Below are 16198 nucleotides of genomic sequence, written 5' to 3' on the forward strand. Positions count from 1 at the left end.
GCCTTCCCTGCACCCGCAGTCCAGGCCTTGCTGAGGTCTGACATCACCAGTCTGCAAACCGCGTTGTCGATTACCCGCCCTAGTCAGAGGCTGCCCGCCCCACGATTGGAAATCCCGCCCCAGCTGTGGCCGCGCATTTTCCCGGCATGTTATTCCTGCACACCCCCTTGTTCCAGGCCCGGCCTCCTGCGCTCCTTCGTCTTCTCGCGTTCCCCTAGACCGTCGCTGGAGCCAGTCTTTCCTCACACAAGAGACACAAGAGCCCGTTCGTTTTCCATTCCTCAATTGACTCCCATTCCACCTCTCTCACTCTCTCCAGCAGGCCCCCATCGTGGATGCATTTCAACCAGATGCCAGCTCGCAACTGCCCATCGCTTGCCTGCATTCCCGTTGTGGGATAGGGCAACACGCACCTCCTCGTCCGATACACGAGCGATCCAACTGTACACCACCCCAAAACCCCGCCACCTAGGCGAAGATGGACCCTCGCGATCCCGTCGCCGTCGCTGGCGGTCCGGCCGAGCAGCCCACGAGGCGCAAGCGTACGCACCGAGCCGGCAAGAAGAAGAAGAAGGCACGCAGAAAGTCGTTTGCCGCTCCTCTAGACGACATAGGCCACGACGACCTGTCCGGCGCCACCGGCGCCGATGCCTTCTACTCGCACCGCGGCAGCCAGCTCAGCAACACGAGCCTCGACAGCGTCGCCCTGCTGGATCACCGCGAGCAGTCGTCCCTGCGGCCCCGCCGGCCGTCCATCGCCGTGGCCACCGGGTCATCGTTCACAATCCACTCCTCGCAGCAGCAGACGCCCCAGCAGACACAGCCGTCGGGATCGAGCAGACTCAGGACCGTCTACCAGCTGGAGGAGAGCGGAGCCGAGGATGGTGACGAGTCCAACAACGAGGGCGCGCCCCTGTTAGGCGGGTCCTCGCGCCTCGCCCAGTCGGAGGGCAACCTGGGCGTCCCCGGCTACGGATCCAACGACCACAGTCGAGGTCGGAGCGTGCCGCGGACGAGGACGTCGTCTGGCATGTCTTTCGACCACAAGAAGAAGCCGCATCAGTCTGTCTTCACCCCTACCGGAGACAGCTATAATGTCAACTATCCTCCGTCGGTCCCCGGCAGCCCCATCCTCCGGCCGTCGGATCCCAGCGGTCTCAACTTTGGCGACGATCTTCTGCGAGATGAGATTAGCCGTAGCGAGGCCATGCTAGCGCGCGGGGACCACGCCGGCATCGACCCCGAGCGTGCCGCCTCGCTGCTCGCCTCGCCGCTCGAGAGGCGCCACACAGTCTGCCTGCCGGCCGAGGAGGACGTCTGCTTCCCGCAGGACGGCATGTCCGAGATGGGCGACGACATTGCCCACGCTGACGATTGCGCTCCTGACGACAGGGCCAACGGCGCCGCCGGCTCAGCCAGGGTCCGGCGGCGCAAAGCCCGCTGGCCCGACCTGTCGGTACTGGAGGAGTGGAGCCAGCTGGAGAAGGAAGGGCGGAATCACGAGCGGCGCGTCAAGCGCATCACGGAGCCGCAGCTCATTAACGGGCGCCTCCGGCCCGTCGACAAGAAGTGGTTCCGTGCCGACGAGGACGCTCCCTACCGCTTCACCTACTTCAACGAGGACTTCCAGAGCACTATCCACAGCCAATCCATCTCGGAGCTCGTCCAGCCGGGTGGCAGCTTCAGGGAGCTGTTCATCCCAGATCCCGTCATCATCGAGGACTCGTCCTCGGACGAGGAAGACGATGACGAGGCGGATCCGGCGGCCCTACCAAGGTACCCTCCCGGCTCGTCCATGCCGTTGGGAGCTGGCTGGGGCAACGATTCCCGTGTGCCGAGCCGACAGGCGTCGGCGGCGACCCAGATCGTGTCCAGTGGAGACGCCAAGGCGCCAACACCGACGCAGCAGCAGCAGCAGCGCACCCTTTCGCCAACGACAGTTAAGGACTTCGTTTCGGCGGCGGGTTCGAGTGGCGTTTCGGGGCGGAATACCCCGGTCCCAGCGCAGACCAAGTCGCCAACGCCGCCCGAGGGCAAGCCCCTCCGGTACGGCGAGCGCCCGGTATGGTGGCTGGACGTGCTGAGCCCGACCGAGGCGGAGATGCGGGTGATCTCAAAGACGTTTGGCATCCACCCCCTGACGGCCGAAGACATCGTCATGCAGGAGGCGCGCGAGAAGGTGGAGCTGTTTCGGCACTACTACTTTGTCAACTACCGCTCGTTTGACCAGGACGAAGGCAGCGAGAACTTCCTCGAGCCGGTCAACATGTACGTCGTAGTGTTCAGGGAGGGCATCATCACGTTCCACTTCTCGCTGACGCCGCACTCCGCCAACGTGCGGCGGCGCGTGCGGCAGCTACGCGACTACATGATGCTCTCGGCCGACTGGATCTCGTACGCCATCATCGACGACATCACGGACGTGTTTGTGCCGCTGATCCAGAAGATCGAGGACGATGTCGACGAGATCGACGACGAGGTGCTCGGCGTCCACGGCGCGTCCGAGGAGAAGGGCACCAAGTCGTCCTCGCGCGGCAAGGACAGCGACAAGGACAGCGCGACGCTGCGGCGCATCGGCGACTGCCGCAAGAAGGTCATGGGCCTCTACCGGCTCCTGGGCAACAAGGCCGATGTCATCAAGGGCTTCGCCAAGCGCTGCAACGAGCACTGGGAGGTGGCGCCCCGCTCCGACATCGGCCTGTACCTGGGCGACATCCAGGATCACATCGTCACCATGACGGGAAACCTGAGCCACTACGAGAAGATCCTGGCGCGGTCCCACGCCAACTACCTGGCCCAGATCAACTTGCGCATGAACGAGCGCCAGGAGGTGACGGCCGACATCTTGGGCAAGCTGACCATCCTGGGCACCATCGTGCTGCCCATGAACCTGGTCACGGGCCTCTGGGGGATGAACGTCTGGGTGCCGGGCCAGGATATGGAGGGGGACCTGCGCTGGTTCTTCTGGATCACGACGTGCCTCTTTACGGGCGGGCTGTTGTGCTTCTGGCTCGTCAAGAAGGCCTACGGCCTGTGAATGACGTGCGCTCGGCGAGCCTATTATAAACCTAATATGGTACTATCGACATTTTCAGCAGGAATCATGCACTGTTCTTAACGATACAGAAAAGTTTGTCTGCGTGTTATCTTTCCATCTTGGGAGAGCTGGACATCGAACCCCCCCTCGACAGCGTTTGTTATCGAGATAGGAGGAGAGTGGATGTGAGAGCGACAGGTGGCGGAAGAGATGGGCGAGGGAAGGATTTTAGGCCTGTTGTCTCGTCAGTTTTTCTGAGATACCGCTTTTTCACTTTTTGCCAACGGGGAAGAAACTAGAGTCCTCGCCTGTGCTTCCTGTTCTCTCATTACTTGTTCCCTTTCTCTCTTTTTCCCCCCTTCCTCTCTCTATATATCTGGGTCATATGTTTACTAGGGCGTGAAATAGGATATACCAAAGAGTCAAATTTGAGTGCATAATTCTTCGATTTTCTTCTTCCTATTCGTGATTACATTCCGCAAATCTCCGCCCCATTGCATGGCCTATCCCGGCCTGGGAAAGAGGCGAGGCCTGGAGGGATCAATCGCCTCCGAGTCCCCTAGTGCACGAACCGCTCATGCTGGTCATTGGCACAATGCAAATCAAGCATATTCTAAAAGGGGTGTCATGTCCGATCACTGGCCCTGATTTACAATGCGTCTTTGGCAGGTTATCGTTGGGTGCCGTTATCGCGCGCAGTCTTGTGGTGCTGTCTAGTCATACCACTTCGCTACTTGCTGGCGTCCGAACTGAGTGGCTGTTCGGGTTGTGTTGCTGGCCTGGGCCGGGAGCCGCTGTGAAAGCCACAAGCCCAGAGGTCAGGTAGAGACAGGACCTATCTCGCCTGCCCCAGGAAGTTGGCACGCAGCTGCATAATCTGCGCGCGCTCGGCCTCGGGCAGCTGGTCGATGGTGGACTGGGGCAGGGCCAGGACCTGCTGCATGAGCGTGTCGGTGTCGGCGGACATCGGGGCGGCGGCAGGCGGCGGCTGCTGCTGGATGGGGACGACGGGTGGCGCGTATGGCGCGGCGACGGGGGGCGTGCCGTTGTTAGCCGGCGGGAACTGCTGTGGCGGCTGGGGCTGGGTGGGAATCGGGACGCCAGGCTCGACGACGGACTGGATGGCGTCGGGCGAGACCAGGTCCATGAGCAGGAGGGCCTGGAAGATGGCGTACGACAGCTGTGGCGCCTGGGACAGCAGCTCGGTGGCGCGGGCCGGGTCTGCTGCGGCCATGGTCTTCATCTGGCCCAGGATGTCGAGCAGCTGGGCGGGCGGCAGGGTGCGCAGGGTGCGCGAGATGGCGTCGGTGGCCGACACGCCCGCGGGCAGGTCCTTTCCGGGGGGCAGTGGCGGGAGGCCCGGGTTGCCGCCAATGTTGTTGTTGTTATTGTTGCCACCGTTGGGGTTCGGGCCGTTGCCGTTGCCGTTGTTACCGCCGCCGCCGTGGTCGAAGTTGGATGGGCCGTCGTCCTTATCGCCGCCGCCGGGCCCCTCGTTAGAGAAATCAACCCGCAGCTTGCGACCCATGATCTCCGAGTCGTTCAGGTTGCGCACCGCCGAAGCGGCCGAATCGGCGTCTGGGTACTCGGCGAACCCGAAGCCTTTCGGCTTGCCCGTCTCGCGGTCATAGACCAGGCGGAAGTTGATGACCTTGCCGGCGCGGCTGAAGATATCTGTTATTTGCTCCTCAGAGAGGCCTGTCCGATGGCGGTCGCGTTAGTGGTTGAGCGCAAGGGGGAAGTGTCGTGGGAGGTATGGTCCTGGGGCGCGTGTTTACCGTAGGGGATGTTGCCCACGAAGACCACCCGCGATGGTGGTCGCGACGACATGTTGGCTGGCTGGGAAGATGTGTACGAGGAAAGGGACAGGGCAGGGACGGTGGAACGAGCAAAAGCACAGCCAGCCGGAGGGAATGGAGAAAAGTCAAGTCACCCAGACGTCAAGGTGGAAGCGCAAGGTGAGCGGCAGATGGAGGCGAGAAAAACAGAGCGGCTCTCTTTGTCGCCGGCACGCGCCTCAGGCCTCAGGCAATCAATCGTCGTTTGTTGGGACTTCTATATACGACAGCATTGACATTATGCACTCTGGCAATATGGCGATCTCGTAGTAAAATCTCGTTGGCTTTGTTCCTTTGGCGACGGCCTCGTCTGGCTGCTCTTGCTTTGTTCTTGACGGGTTCAGAATCCAGAGTCGGAACCAGTATGTGCCGCGCTGGAATGGCTTTGCCTAAATTTATTTCATGCATATCGCCTCGAGCTCCATTGAGAAGCAGCAGGACCCACTGTGGGGTGATCAGCTAGGTTGAGCTTCTGGCCCTGGTTGGATGTGGACCGTGCGTCACAAGATTCGCGACTTGATGGGGCCATCACGAAGCTCTTTTGCATCAAAGTGCGGAGCTCTCGGGAAGGCGGATGAACCACTGGCAAGCGAAGAAAAAAAAGAAACGAGAAAACCACCTACCACCACCACCACCCACCCACCCACCCACGCGCAACACACGCGCACACAACCCCTCCAACATGTCGCGGCCAAACCCCATGGAGCAGTACTTGATGCGCATGAAGCGCGCCAGCGGCGGCCGTTTCCCCGGGGGTGGCAGCCCGCCCGGCGCAGGCCTGGTCGCGGCTGTCCTGGCCGGCGGCGCGGGGCTGTACGTCATCTCCAACTCGCTCTTCAACGTCGACGGCGGCCACCGCGCCATCAAGTACCGGAGGATAAGCGGCGTGAGCAAGGAGATCTACGGCGAGGGTCAGTCGTCACACATTACCCCTCTCTGTCTGCCCATGCACCTGGCCGCCATCTAACATCCCCCCCACCCTCGCAACAGGAACACACCTGGCCATCCCCTGGTTCGAGACGCCGATCGTGTACGACGTGCGGGCCAAGCCGCGCAACGTGTCGTCTCTCACGGGCACCAAGGACCTACAGATGGTCAACATCACCTGCCGTGTCCTGTCCCGCCCCGACGTCAACGCCCTGCCGCAGATCTACCGCACCCTGGGCTCCGACTACGACGAGCGCGTGCTGCCCTCCATCGTCAATGAGGTGCTCAAGAGCGTCGTCGCCCAGTTCAACGCCAGCCAGCTGATCACCCAGCGTGAGATGGTCGCCAGGCTGGTGCGCGAGAATCTGTCGAGGAGATCGGCCCGCTTCAACATTGTGCTGGAAGACGTTTCGCTCACGGTATGCTCTATATTTCCCATTTTGTCAGGGTCCGACTGCCCGTTGCTAACATAAGCTTCCCCTCAACCCCAGCACCTCGCCTTCTCGCCCGAGTTCACGGCGGCCGTCGAGGCCAAGCAGGTCGCGCAGCAGGAGGCGCAGCGTGCCGCGTTCGTGGTGGACAAGGCACGGCAGGAGAAGCAGGCCATGGTGGTCAAGGCGCAGGGTGAGGCCCGCTCGGCCGAGCTCATCGGCGAGGCCATCAAGAAGAGCAAGGCCTACGTGGAGCTCAAGAAGCTCGAGAACGCGCGGGCCATCGCCCAGTCGCTGCAGGACGCCGGGGGCCGCAACAGGCTGCTGCTCGACGCCGAGGGTCTTGGCCTCAACGTATTCGAGAAGGCCGATAGCAGCAAGAAGGACTAAACTCTAAAGCGCCTTCCACTTTCTTCTCTTCTCTGGGTCTAGGTGGCCAAATTCCTTGTTTCGCGTTCCATTTTCCGGGTTATTTTCTCCATGGGTTCATGGCAGGCGCATCCTTATCTCCCCCTTGTAAAGCACCAAAAGCATACATACTCTCAAGTGACGGCAAGCTGGGAGCCCATGTGTAAATTAGCTATGAAAAGCCGTACTATAATCCCACTCTATGGATTTCTGATGCTTTTTATATGCAATGGTACCCAAGGTACAGGAAATAGGAAAGGGAATAAGAGATACTATGAAATAGCAGGAGGTGTAGAACAAGCAATAAAAAAAACTTGCAAGATACGTTCTAGAATGGAAGCTCCTCAACTGTAGCGTTGCTTGAGCCGCAGGCTGCTGTTATTCGAGCGTCAGCCTGGCGTGCCCCACCAAACACCCCTCCTACCTCCCCTGTCATCACGTCTGATCCAACAGCACGCGGCTGCCGTGCGCTGGGGATCCCCAACCGTGCCTCCACCAACTCTCTGCATCTTTTTTTTTTTTTACACGCGCGACCTCCGACAGCAGCGAACGAGCCCTCGGAACCACATCCTACCGCGCAGGAAACCGACCGGGCAGAAGCGAGTCTCGGAAACACCACCGCCGCCATGTTAATCAAGTGCGCATGCCCCGCTCTCTCGTTCGGGGTGGTTACCTCAGGGTACCTGTCGGAGTAGCGAAATGCTGACCAAGGAATGCAACCACAACAGGGTCAGGACGCTCACGGGCAAGGAGATCGAGCTCGACATCGAGAGCGAATACAAGGTACGTTCCTTTGCCCGTCGTGCTGTTTGGCAATCCCCCCTCGACGACCCGAACGCACGACACGCCGCCAAGTACACCGATGACGGCGACGACAACGACGACGGCGATGACGACAATGGTGGCGTGTCACACATCGTCATGTGCGATACGCCTCGTCTTGCAGGAGCAAAATCTCGGAAGGCCTTGTGAGAAAGGGGATGGGCCGAGCCGGAAGGCCTATGCTGGACCCCACCGCGACTATCAGGAGGGCATGGCGTTTGGGGATGAATGTGGGTGTGGGCGTGAGCGCGGGCTGACGGGAAGACGTCGAAAAAAAAACGCAGGTCTCTCAGATCAAGGAGAAGGTCGAGGAGAAGGAGGGCATCCCGCCCGTTCAGCAACGGCTGATCTTTGGCGGCAAGCAAATGTGAGTGCCGGTGTGACAAGGAAGAGAAGGCCCGGACTGACATTCCCTACTTTGCTTGCACTTTCCAGGGTCGATGACAAGACCGCATCCGACTACGCCCTCGAGGGTGGCGCCACCCTGCATCTTGTCCTGGCGCTGCGTGGAGGGTGCTGAGGGGATAGGGGGCTCTGAAGTACGGATAGAGTTGGCTGGACACCCTGCCTACAGATGGCGGATCGACAAACATAGGAGAAACAAGAGTAGACAGTAGTGATATCCCGTCCTCGCGTCACCCATTAGAACAGCCGAAAGTCGGGTTGTTTTATGCCCCTTGTATGCCTCGATTGATCAGCGGCATCGCCAAGAGGCTTCTGCCCGGGACGCGTTTTAGTTGAGCGAAGTAGAGGATCTGGCGTCAAACAGATTATCATTCATAATCGCAGTAAGCAGTAGAAGCTCCAACAACACCCGAGTTTACCTCATAAACGGGTAGCAGCTCGTTGATTTCATTGAACAGAAGATATATCCCAAAACGCCTCCGAACTGATGCTTTGCATCTATATGCAGAATCCAGCACAACTACCACTAACCATGAGATTTAGATGAAAGAGATAAAAAAAAACTATAAAAAAAACGACGCTCTACATCTATGCGCAGAGAAGCGTAACGTTGAAACTCAGAGAGATCAGACAAGACCAGCCCATTAAAACATCAAGAACGAGAAACAAGAATGCTAAATAAAAAATAAAAAAGAATAAAAAAGATATAAAAAATCGAACAAGACTTCCAGGAGTGATCAGCCTGATGAATAATGACTACCGTGTCGAAAAAGAAAAGCAGCCCGGATCAGGTTCTGTTTCACCGGGCCTTTTTTGCCGACCGCATGAAGATGTCCCCTCCACTGGGCCGCTTGCGAGACGCTGTGGGCGGACTCCCGGCGGCGACCCTGGGCGGCAGGGCGCGGCTGGCGGGCCTCTTAGAGAGCGCCGACTCCGCCTTCTCGCCGAACAGATCTTCATCGTTCTCATAGGACTCGTCGTCGAGGAAGCCGGGCGAGAGGCCCCCGCGGGCGGGCGGCTGGGGCTTCCTTGACGGGGCGGAGGCGGATTTTGAGGGCTTGGCGGCGGGCTCGGTTATGCCAAAGAGCGCGTCGTCATCTATCTCCAGGTCGTCGTCGGCCAGCTCGACCTGGGGCCGCTTTGGGGGTGGCGGCTTTGACAGGCGGGAGGAGGATGAGGGGTCGGACGCGCCGGCGCCGCTGCCGGACCGGGCAGCCTGCTGCTTAGCGCGGAGCAGGCGGGACTCCATGTCGGTGCGGCCCTTGGCCAGGATGCTTCCCGGGGGCCTGGGGGCGACGATGGACTTGTCGGCCGGCAGGTCCGGGTTCTTGGAGATGCGGTGGTCGTTGAGCATAGTCTTGGGTGCCTGCGAGATCTGGCCGCGGCGGGCGGCGAGCTGGCCCGAGATGACGTTGCGCCTGCTCAGCTCGGCCACCTCGCGCTTGACCTTCTTCATGACGTTCTTTGTGCGCGCGCCGCCGCCCCACGTCAGGTTGCTCTGAGACCTCGGCGCCCCGCTGGGGGCGCCGCCGAAGCGGGTGAAGGCGCCGACGGCCGTGGCCTTGCGGAACTCGTAGGGCACCTCCCCGGGCCGGAGCACGCGCGTCTCCTTGGACGCCCGCTCCTGCCTGAGCGCGTTCATCTCGTTCCTCAGCAGGGCCTCGGCCGCCGCGTTCTCCTCCTCGCGCTCGCGCTGGTACTTGATGTACACCTTGCCCCACGAGAGCGGGTTCTTGGGCACGTAGCCCTTCTTCTCCGACGCCCGCGCGAAGTCGCGCTTGATCATGTACTTCCACACCTCGGCCGTGTCCTCGGTCAGGTGCGGGCTGTTCTCCTCGATACGGAGCAGCTGCTCCGCCCGGGGCACCTTGAGCAGGATGGGCCGGACGAGGCTGTAGGGGGCATAGCCAAGGTTGTCGATTTGCCCAATGTTTTTGATGGCCTCCCGCTGAGCGAGGGCGACTAGGGATTTGGCAGGCATCTTTGCGTCTGCCGTTTGTGGTTTTGGACAGAGGGGAGAAATAACAGGGGTCGTCTTGCAGCTGGCCGTCAAGAGGTGGGTAACGGCACAGGTTTAGCGAAGCTGGTCAGGACGGCTGTGAGTTGGTTTGCTGACGTGAGTAGGGTCTGGAATTCCCTTTGCTCGCTTTAAAATGCTGAAAAGAATAGTCGAAGGGGACGAAGTTGGATGGATGAGTGAAGGGAGAAGCCAGCAGCCCGACGCTCGGATGAAAGAAGGAGACCAAATGAACATATAAGGTAGACAATGAGACCGCCCAAAGCCACGTGCAGAAACAGACGGTTGAAAGACCACGGGACGTTGGAGGCTGTTTCCGACTGGCTTTCTAGTCCCTTGGGCCGCCCTTTGGAGTGGCGGAACTCCTATAACGGTAGGTTTAGCTCAAACGACCACATTCCCGTAAAATCCGCCGTCCGAATTTCGCTCGTGATCGAAGTTAAAAATGGTATTGATGTTGAAAGAATCAAAGTCAAAACGGAGGAGGTAGGAAGGTGAGTGAGAGAGTGAGCGAGACCCATCCGAGGCGAGGCGACCCGATGGGGCTGCGCCGCTGAGCTCAGCTTGCCTGCGGCCAGCCAGGTGCTGTCCCGTCCCCGCTGGCTGCAGCGAGTCTGCCGTCTGGAACGCGCGCTTGGGCCACCAAGTTCTGGGTCCAGCCAACCTATTTCGGGCAATTCCAGGGTTGGCTGCAGCTGGTCTAGTCCCACCGCGCCCACTAGGCGGCGCTGCCGCTGACGCGAACTCAAATCCACGACCCGACCATCGGAATTTTGGAGATTTGACTCCAGCCTCGCAAACAGCCGCCGAGGTCCAGACGCCGCGACAACTGACGGCCTGCCGCCCCCGCGGACTCGATATCGAAGAGAGTTTCCCACACGTTCCGCCTTTGTGGATTGATACCATACCCATCATTGCGGTCACGCAATCGCCATCGCAAACGCGACCACAATGGCACCATGGCACCTCCTCGAGCCCAAGGAGGAGGAGAACCTCCACAAGACGCGGCTCCTCAACGTCGAGGAGCGGCCGTTCCTGCGCATAACTAAGCGCATGCAAACGGCACACACCATCGCCAAGTGGGGGAAGCCGCCCGCGAACAGCAACCCACCACAGCAGAACGGAGCAACCTCGGCACCACCGAGCCAGCCAACGAGCCCGACGACGCCCGCATCCGCCGTCATCACACCCGCCAGCTCGCAGCCGGACCCGGCCGTGGCGGCGGAGCTCGCGGCGCTGCGCGAGGAGGTGACGCTCGACTTTGCCGCCTTCGACTTCACCGTCGCACGATTCCAGTCGCTCCTCAACGCCAACGCCGAGGAGCGGGCGCGCTACAACGCGGACCGGCAGACGATCCTGGACCAGTGCGCGGCGGTGCGCGACAGCACGTCGGGCCTCCGGGCGCGGCTCGACGGCGCGCGCGCGCAGCTGGAGCGGCGGCGGCGCTTCGACGACCTGGCCGACCGCATCACGAGCAACCGCGCGCTCCGGCCGCGGGCCGAGCAGCACCACGCGCTCGCCAAGCTCGAGGACGAGTGCGCCAACCTCGAGGCCGAGAGCGCCCAGTACGCCGCCACGTGGCGCGAGCGCCGCGACCAGTTCGCCCGCATCATGGACGAGAGCATGCGCCTGCGCCGCCAGATCCGCGACGAGGCCGACGAGGTCGACCGCCGCGAGGGCATGGGCGACGAGCGCGAGGACGACGCCGCCGTCGACGGCCAGACTCCGCGCCCGGGCGTTGCTAGCGGCAACGTGACCCCGATGCCGCACGGCGGCGGCGGTGGCGGTGGCGGTGGCGGGAGCAATAATAGCCTGTTGCCGCCCAAGGTGCTGGCGGGCCTCGCGGCCGAGGCGGCCGAATCGTCGGCTGGCAGGTCCGGCTCGTCGTTTGGGGGCCGGACGCCTGCTAGGGACAGCCCCGCGCCCCAGGACATGCTCAAGCCGCGGCCCGATGCGTCGGGGACCGGCGGCAGCAGCCGCCCGCAGAGCCAGGACGGCACGTCGGCCGCCACCCCCATGGCGACCTCTGTCGCGACCCCAGCACCAGAGGAGGGCGACGACGGCGAAGGTAGGAGGGAGGAGGACGTCGACATGGGCGATGCTGGCGCGGCCGCCGACGACACCCCAAGGGGCGGCAACGACGAGAGCCAGGCATCGGCGGCCGGCACACCGGGCCTCGAGGAGAAGATGGACACGACATGATCAATGGATATGGGTTGTGGGAAATGTTGCGAGATAGAAGAGTGCGACCACGTCCAGGACCTCCGCCTAGATGTTTACCCAGTCGCGAAGCATCTAAATGATTAATTATACCCTCCGGTGAACTATCTGGCGGATCCACAGTCTTACCACGATCAAAGAGTAACTGGCATGCAGGAATAGCGTGGGGTGTCAGCTATGCAAATTCGTCCTAGTGCTGCCGTGGTGTAACCGCATTTTCCCTCTGGTCACGCCTTTTTCACACAACATCTTAGACCAGAACACGCGCGCGCCTCTGCTCTGCTCACCAAAGCCGCTTGCAGTCTGCCTTCCGGCTCGTTCTGCCAATTGGCCCAACAAGGCCTACCCTCGACGCCGACCAAGGCAGCACCAGACCTTCCTCAAGTAGCGCACCCCGCCCAGTCTAGCTCGCAGCTGCGGCCTCGCCTGCGGCCCCCTTCTGCTGCAGCGCCTTGCCGGCCGCGAGGGCCTCGCGCGCCTTCTGGAGCTCCGCGTCCGGGGCGCCGCCGTCGCTCTCGCTGATGGCCATCTGCTCCTCGAGCTTGGCCACGGCGTCCTCGACTTTTGTCAGAAGCGGGCCGAAGACGGCCTCGGTCTCCCTAGCGCCCGTCTCCTGTTTTGTGCGTGCGTAGTTATTTCGTCAGCCCATGAGTTGCACGTAGTTGCATAGGTTGAGCATGTGATGAAAGGAAAAAGAAGGAAAAAGAGAAAGAAAAAAGGGTTATCGTGAGCAAACGTACAAGCTGCTTCAGCATAAAGTTATCATTGTAGGTCGCGTCGGCCGACAGCTTGGCCCGCTCCTCCTCCACCTTCTTGTTCTGGCCTTCGAGCTCCTTGCGGTAGTAGGCCTCCTCCTTGACCAGGCGCGAGACGGACTGGCTCGCGATGGCGAGCGGGCTGGGCGCGGGCATCTTTGATCTTGTGCTGTTGCTCTGAATCTTATTTATGGGGAGCTAAGCATTAGATGGTGAGGGCCAGTGTTTCAATTTATGATTTTGCTTGGGAGCCTGTTCCGTGTGTTGTTGGCGTCTTGTTTTCGCCTTGGCCGGCGTGAATGGCAGCGGCGGTGGGGTGATAATGATAGTGCCAGGCCGGCAGGTGGGGCACCCTCACAAGCCGTTTGCTGCCTGGAGTCGAGACATGTTAGACAGGCCAAAAGACACAAAGTACACCGTTGAATGGTACAATAAACAGGTGATATGGGATCGCAACCACCCCGTTTAGAAAATCCATATAAAACGACGCGTCGTTGCATGATTATATTCTACATAAACGCCCACCTGGATTTGATCTTGTGTATCCTATCCTAAAGACTTATCTTGGAAGGTGCCAAAATACCTAGTAATGGGCTTGCTAGCTAGAATGTCTCCCTCCGTCATTTCCATATTGACGTATTATAAAAAGAAACCCGCGACTGGTCTCATGGGTCTCTGTGAGAGCGTGGTTTCCATGACACGCCGTGTTCCTAGCTGATAACCGGAATGGAACGCCTTCTGGACGCAGGGCTGTAGGAGGAACTGTGAACACAACATATTCTTTGTAAAAGCCGAATCACGAATTTGCCCCTTTTTTCCGAGTGACAAGTGGTATCCCCCTAGATTAAAAATGATTCCAGACGCCAAACGCCACTTGGTCGCGTGACACAAAAAAGCAACCATCCAAAAGTAGAAAAACAGCCAACACCAAACCCTAGCCTCACCCCAAGAGCTTCCTCCTCCATGCCGATCCACTATGTACAAAGGAAGGAAACTCGATGCTGTAGCAAGAGTGTTGAGAAATAGAAACGGAAGGTTATACAATTGTAGGATGCTGCCGTCATGCCTCGACAGACACCATCGAGGCACTGCTCACAGCCGGCTGTGGGGCTGACTGGGGTACCGCCGCCTCCTCATCCTCCTCCTCCTCGGCCAGCTCGCCTCCGGCCTCCCGCTCAGCCCATGCGCCCCAGAGACCCCGCTTGCCACGCACCCGGAGCGGGCCGCCGAGCTGGCCCTCTGGCTGCTCGACCTTGATCGCATCCTTGGTGGCAAGAACAAGGCACTCGAAGAACATTTTGGTCGCATCCGCCTTGGTAGTCCGGCTCTCAGGAAGGAGCTCCTGGAAAACGACCGACGTTGTCTTCCGCTTCTCCTCGTCCGTGGCGGCTTCGGGGCCAAACAGGTCGCGCAGGATATGGACGGCGTGCCTCGTTCCGATGGAGATGGGACCACCGTCGGCCGGGTGAACGATTGGTGCGACCGTGTCGTCAAATGCGGGCATCGGGCTGCCTCCTTCACGCGAGGCGGGCCTGATGGTATCGTCATTGGCATCGTAGCCCTCGTCTGCAGGTATTTCAAGAACGGTTCCATCACCACCAGCGGACTGGATTCCAGTATCGTCGGCTCCAAGGGCGAAAGATTCGAGTTCTCCGCCAATTTCGAGGCGAGGAGACTTGGGCTCGCCCTGTTCGTCCTCGCTACCGATATCGGCGATCCCGCTATCCCTCTTGCGTTTCAGGTCGTTCACTGGGCGGATCGCCGCCAGAGACAGCAGACCCTTCAGCTCGGGCGCCCAGAAGTCGCTGCGCGCGTCCATCATCACGTTTGTGACGAAGCCGCCATTCTTCTGCATTTCGATGAGGGCGAGGAGGTAGGGTTCGCGAGGAACAAAAGATTGTGGCTTCAGGATGTTTTCGTGGTGCGCTTGCTGCTCACGGATGTGGTTGCTGGTGAGCATAGTCTCGGAATCGGCAACGAGCAGACGTCGCTTCTTGGCCCTCTGCGGTGCCTTTGCGACCACCGTCTGCTCCGTGTCGTTGCCAGGCTCGTACATGTCCTCGTTCATGGTGCGCGTGTATTCCATCTCGATCTCGTTGGCAAATTCGGGGTCGATGTCGGACAGCGGCGACTCAGAGATGCGGGCCCGCTCGGGGGGCACCGCGCCCATGTGGCCCTGGGGCATAGCCGACTGGTCGCCCAGGTTGAACTCGAAGTCGTCGTCGAACATTGGCACGTCGCCTTCGGTATCGGCGATACGAACCCGCTCGTCGCCAAACTCGAGGTCAAGAGAAAGCTCGCGTTCGGGCTCCTTGGACGGTGCAGCCAGCTCGCTGACCAGGTCGTCCTCCACGCTCCTCGCAGCGGGCGCGTCACGACCCATTTCAATGCTCTTATCGCCGACAGGGAGGTCAAGGTCCATGCCAAAGTCCAGCTCCAGATCAAGGTCCTCCATTTCAACGACGGTGAGCTGGAGCTCATCCTCGGGCTCATCGTCTTGCAAAAATTGGCTATTGTTGAAGTCCTCCTGCAGGTTGATGTCGCGGTGGCTAACGCGTCCCCTGCGGCCGACTTGTGATGATGTGAAGTCGTCTAGGTTTGGAGCTGGCAGGAGATCAAGGTTGTCGAGTGGTGTGATTCGATCAGGAATCATCAGTGCCTCGCGGTTCGGCACATGTTGGCCGACAGGGAGATCATTATTTCCCGTTGATCGAAAGGTCTGTGGAGTGGTCAGCAAAACAGGTTCGCGCCATGAGCACGGAGTAGGGAGCGCTGATCCCCAAGGGTGTGGACGCTGCGCCTTACCATCTTGATTTTGATCAGTGCTTCATTGCAGTCGTCCAGCAGGTAGCGCGCTTTGCGGCTGTAGATTCTGACGACGCCAAGCAATAGCTGACTGCTGAAGCGGAGGGCGAGCGGCGCGTTGTCGAGAGGTCTTATGATGTCCTCGACGCTTTTGCTGAGGTTGGAGTTCAGAATGTGGCCCTTGGAGAGCTTGCGCTCCATGTTGGCAGCCAGCCAGACGCGGGCCAATGGCCCCGTCTGGTTGACGAGAGTGTCTGAGTAAAACATGTTGTCGACTGTGCCGGCGGCGGCGGCGGCGCGGGGATAGCAACGGCGAACTCGCTTGCACCGGCAAGCACCCTTCTAAAAAGCCCGATGATGACTTCGATTGCCAGACCCAAGACAGGGGTGACAGGGCTAGAGCCTGGTGTGTGCGGTGTGGTGCTCGAGGTGGGACGAGTAGTGGCGGAGGTAAACAAGAGATGCGCGCGCGTGTTTTTTTTTTTGGGGGAGCGGATTTGCTGCGTGAGCGCGCGCGCGACTCGGAAAACAGC

At 60.2% G+C, this 16198-nt stretch overlaps 8 protein-coding genes across 8 annotated transcripts; 4 read left to right on the forward strand and 4 right to left on the reverse strand.

The window, feature by feature from the left end:
• Positions 1 to 92: 92 nt before the first annotated feature.
• GGTG_06053 (manganese resistance protein MNR2) lies at positions 93 to 3485 on the forward strand. The gene has a single exon (XM_009223866.1). The coding sequence runs from the start codon at positions 479 to 481 to the stop codon at positions 3035 to 3037; it is 2559 nt and encodes an 852-aa protein (XP_009222130.1). The 5' UTR covers positions 93 to 478; the 3' UTR covers positions 3038 to 3485.
• On the reverse strand, positions 3453 to 5280 carry GGTG_06054 (cleavage stimulation factor 64-kDa subunit). Its single transcript, XM_009223867.1, has 2 exons — positions 4816 to 5280; positions 3453 to 4735 (listed from the first exon to the last, which is right to left on the reverse strand). Exons 1-2 carry the CDS (start codon positions 4865 to 4867, stop codon positions 3873 to 3875), a joined length of 915 nt encoding a protein of 304 aa, XP_009222131.1. The 5' UTR covers positions 4868 to 5280; the 3' UTR covers positions 3453 to 3872.
• A 194-nt stretch (positions 5281 to 5474) lies between these two features.
• On the forward strand, positions 5475 to 6965 carry GGTG_06055 (prohibitin-2). Its single transcript, XM_009223868.1, has 3 exons — positions 5475 to 5786; positions 5866 to 6221; positions 6294 to 6965. The coding sequence occupies exons 1-3, from the start codon at positions 5558 to 5560 to the stop codon at positions 6621 to 6623; spliced, it is 915 nt and encodes a 304-aa protein (XP_009222132.1). The 5' UTR covers positions 5475 to 5557; the 3' UTR covers positions 6624 to 6965.
• Positions 6966 to 7080: 115 nt separating this feature from the next.
• GGTG_06056 (NEDD8) lies at positions 7081 to 8384 on the forward strand. The gene is made up of 4 exons (XM_009223869.1): positions 7081 to 7278; positions 7370 to 7424; positions 7748 to 7830; positions 7899 to 8384. Exons 1-4 carry the CDS (start codon positions 7268 to 7270, stop codon positions 7981 to 7983), a joined length of 234 nt encoding a protein of 77 aa, XP_009222133.1. The 5' UTR covers positions 7081 to 7267; the 3' UTR covers positions 7984 to 8384.
• On the reverse strand, positions 8296 to 10353 carry GGTG_06057 (hypothetical protein). The gene has a single exon (XM_009223870.1). The coding sequence runs from the start codon at positions 9847 to 9849 to the stop codon at positions 8668 to 8670; it is 1182 nt and encodes a 393-aa protein (XP_009222134.1). The 5' UTR covers positions 9850 to 10353; the 3' UTR covers positions 8296 to 8667.
• A 278-nt stretch (positions 10354 to 10631) lies between these two features.
• On the forward strand, positions 10632 to 12276 carry GGTG_06058 (hypothetical protein). Its single transcript, XM_009223871.1, has one exon. The coding sequence runs from the start codon at positions 10837 to 10839 to the stop codon at positions 12085 to 12087; it is 1251 nt and encodes a 416-aa protein (XP_009222135.1). The 5' UTR covers positions 10632 to 10836; the 3' UTR covers positions 12088 to 12276.
• Positions 12124 to 13146, reverse strand: GGTG_06059 (hypothetical protein). The gene is made up of 2 exons (XM_009223872.1): positions 12846 to 13146; positions 12124 to 12718 (listed from the first exon to the last, which is right to left on the reverse strand). Exons 1-2 carry the CDS (start codon positions 13014 to 13016, stop codon positions 12509 to 12511), a joined length of 381 nt encoding a protein of 126 aa, XP_009222136.1. The 5' UTR covers positions 13017 to 13146; the 3' UTR covers positions 12124 to 12508.
• A 187-nt stretch (positions 13147 to 13333) lies between these two features.
• On the reverse strand, positions 13334 to 16150 carry GGTG_06060 (double-strand-break repair protein rad21). The gene is made up of 2 exons (XM_009223873.1): positions 15666 to 16150; positions 13334 to 15579 (listed from the first exon to the last, which is right to left on the reverse strand). The coding sequence occupies exons 1-2, from the start codon at positions 15930 to 15932 to the stop codon at positions 13921 to 13923; spliced, it is 1926 nt and encodes a 641-aa protein (XP_009222137.1). The 5' UTR covers positions 15933 to 16150; the 3' UTR covers positions 13334 to 13920.
• Between the last annotated feature and the right edge of the window lie 48 nt (positions 16151 to 16198).

This window comes from Gaeumannomyces tritici, assembly GCF_000145635.1.
Source record: "Gaeumannomyces tritici R3-111a-1 unplaced genomic scaffold supercont2.3, whole genome shotgun sequence".
Lineage (NCBI taxonomy): Eukaryota > Fungi > Ascomycota > Sordariomycetes > Magnaporthales > Magnaporthaceae > Gaeumannomyces > Gaeumannomyces tritici.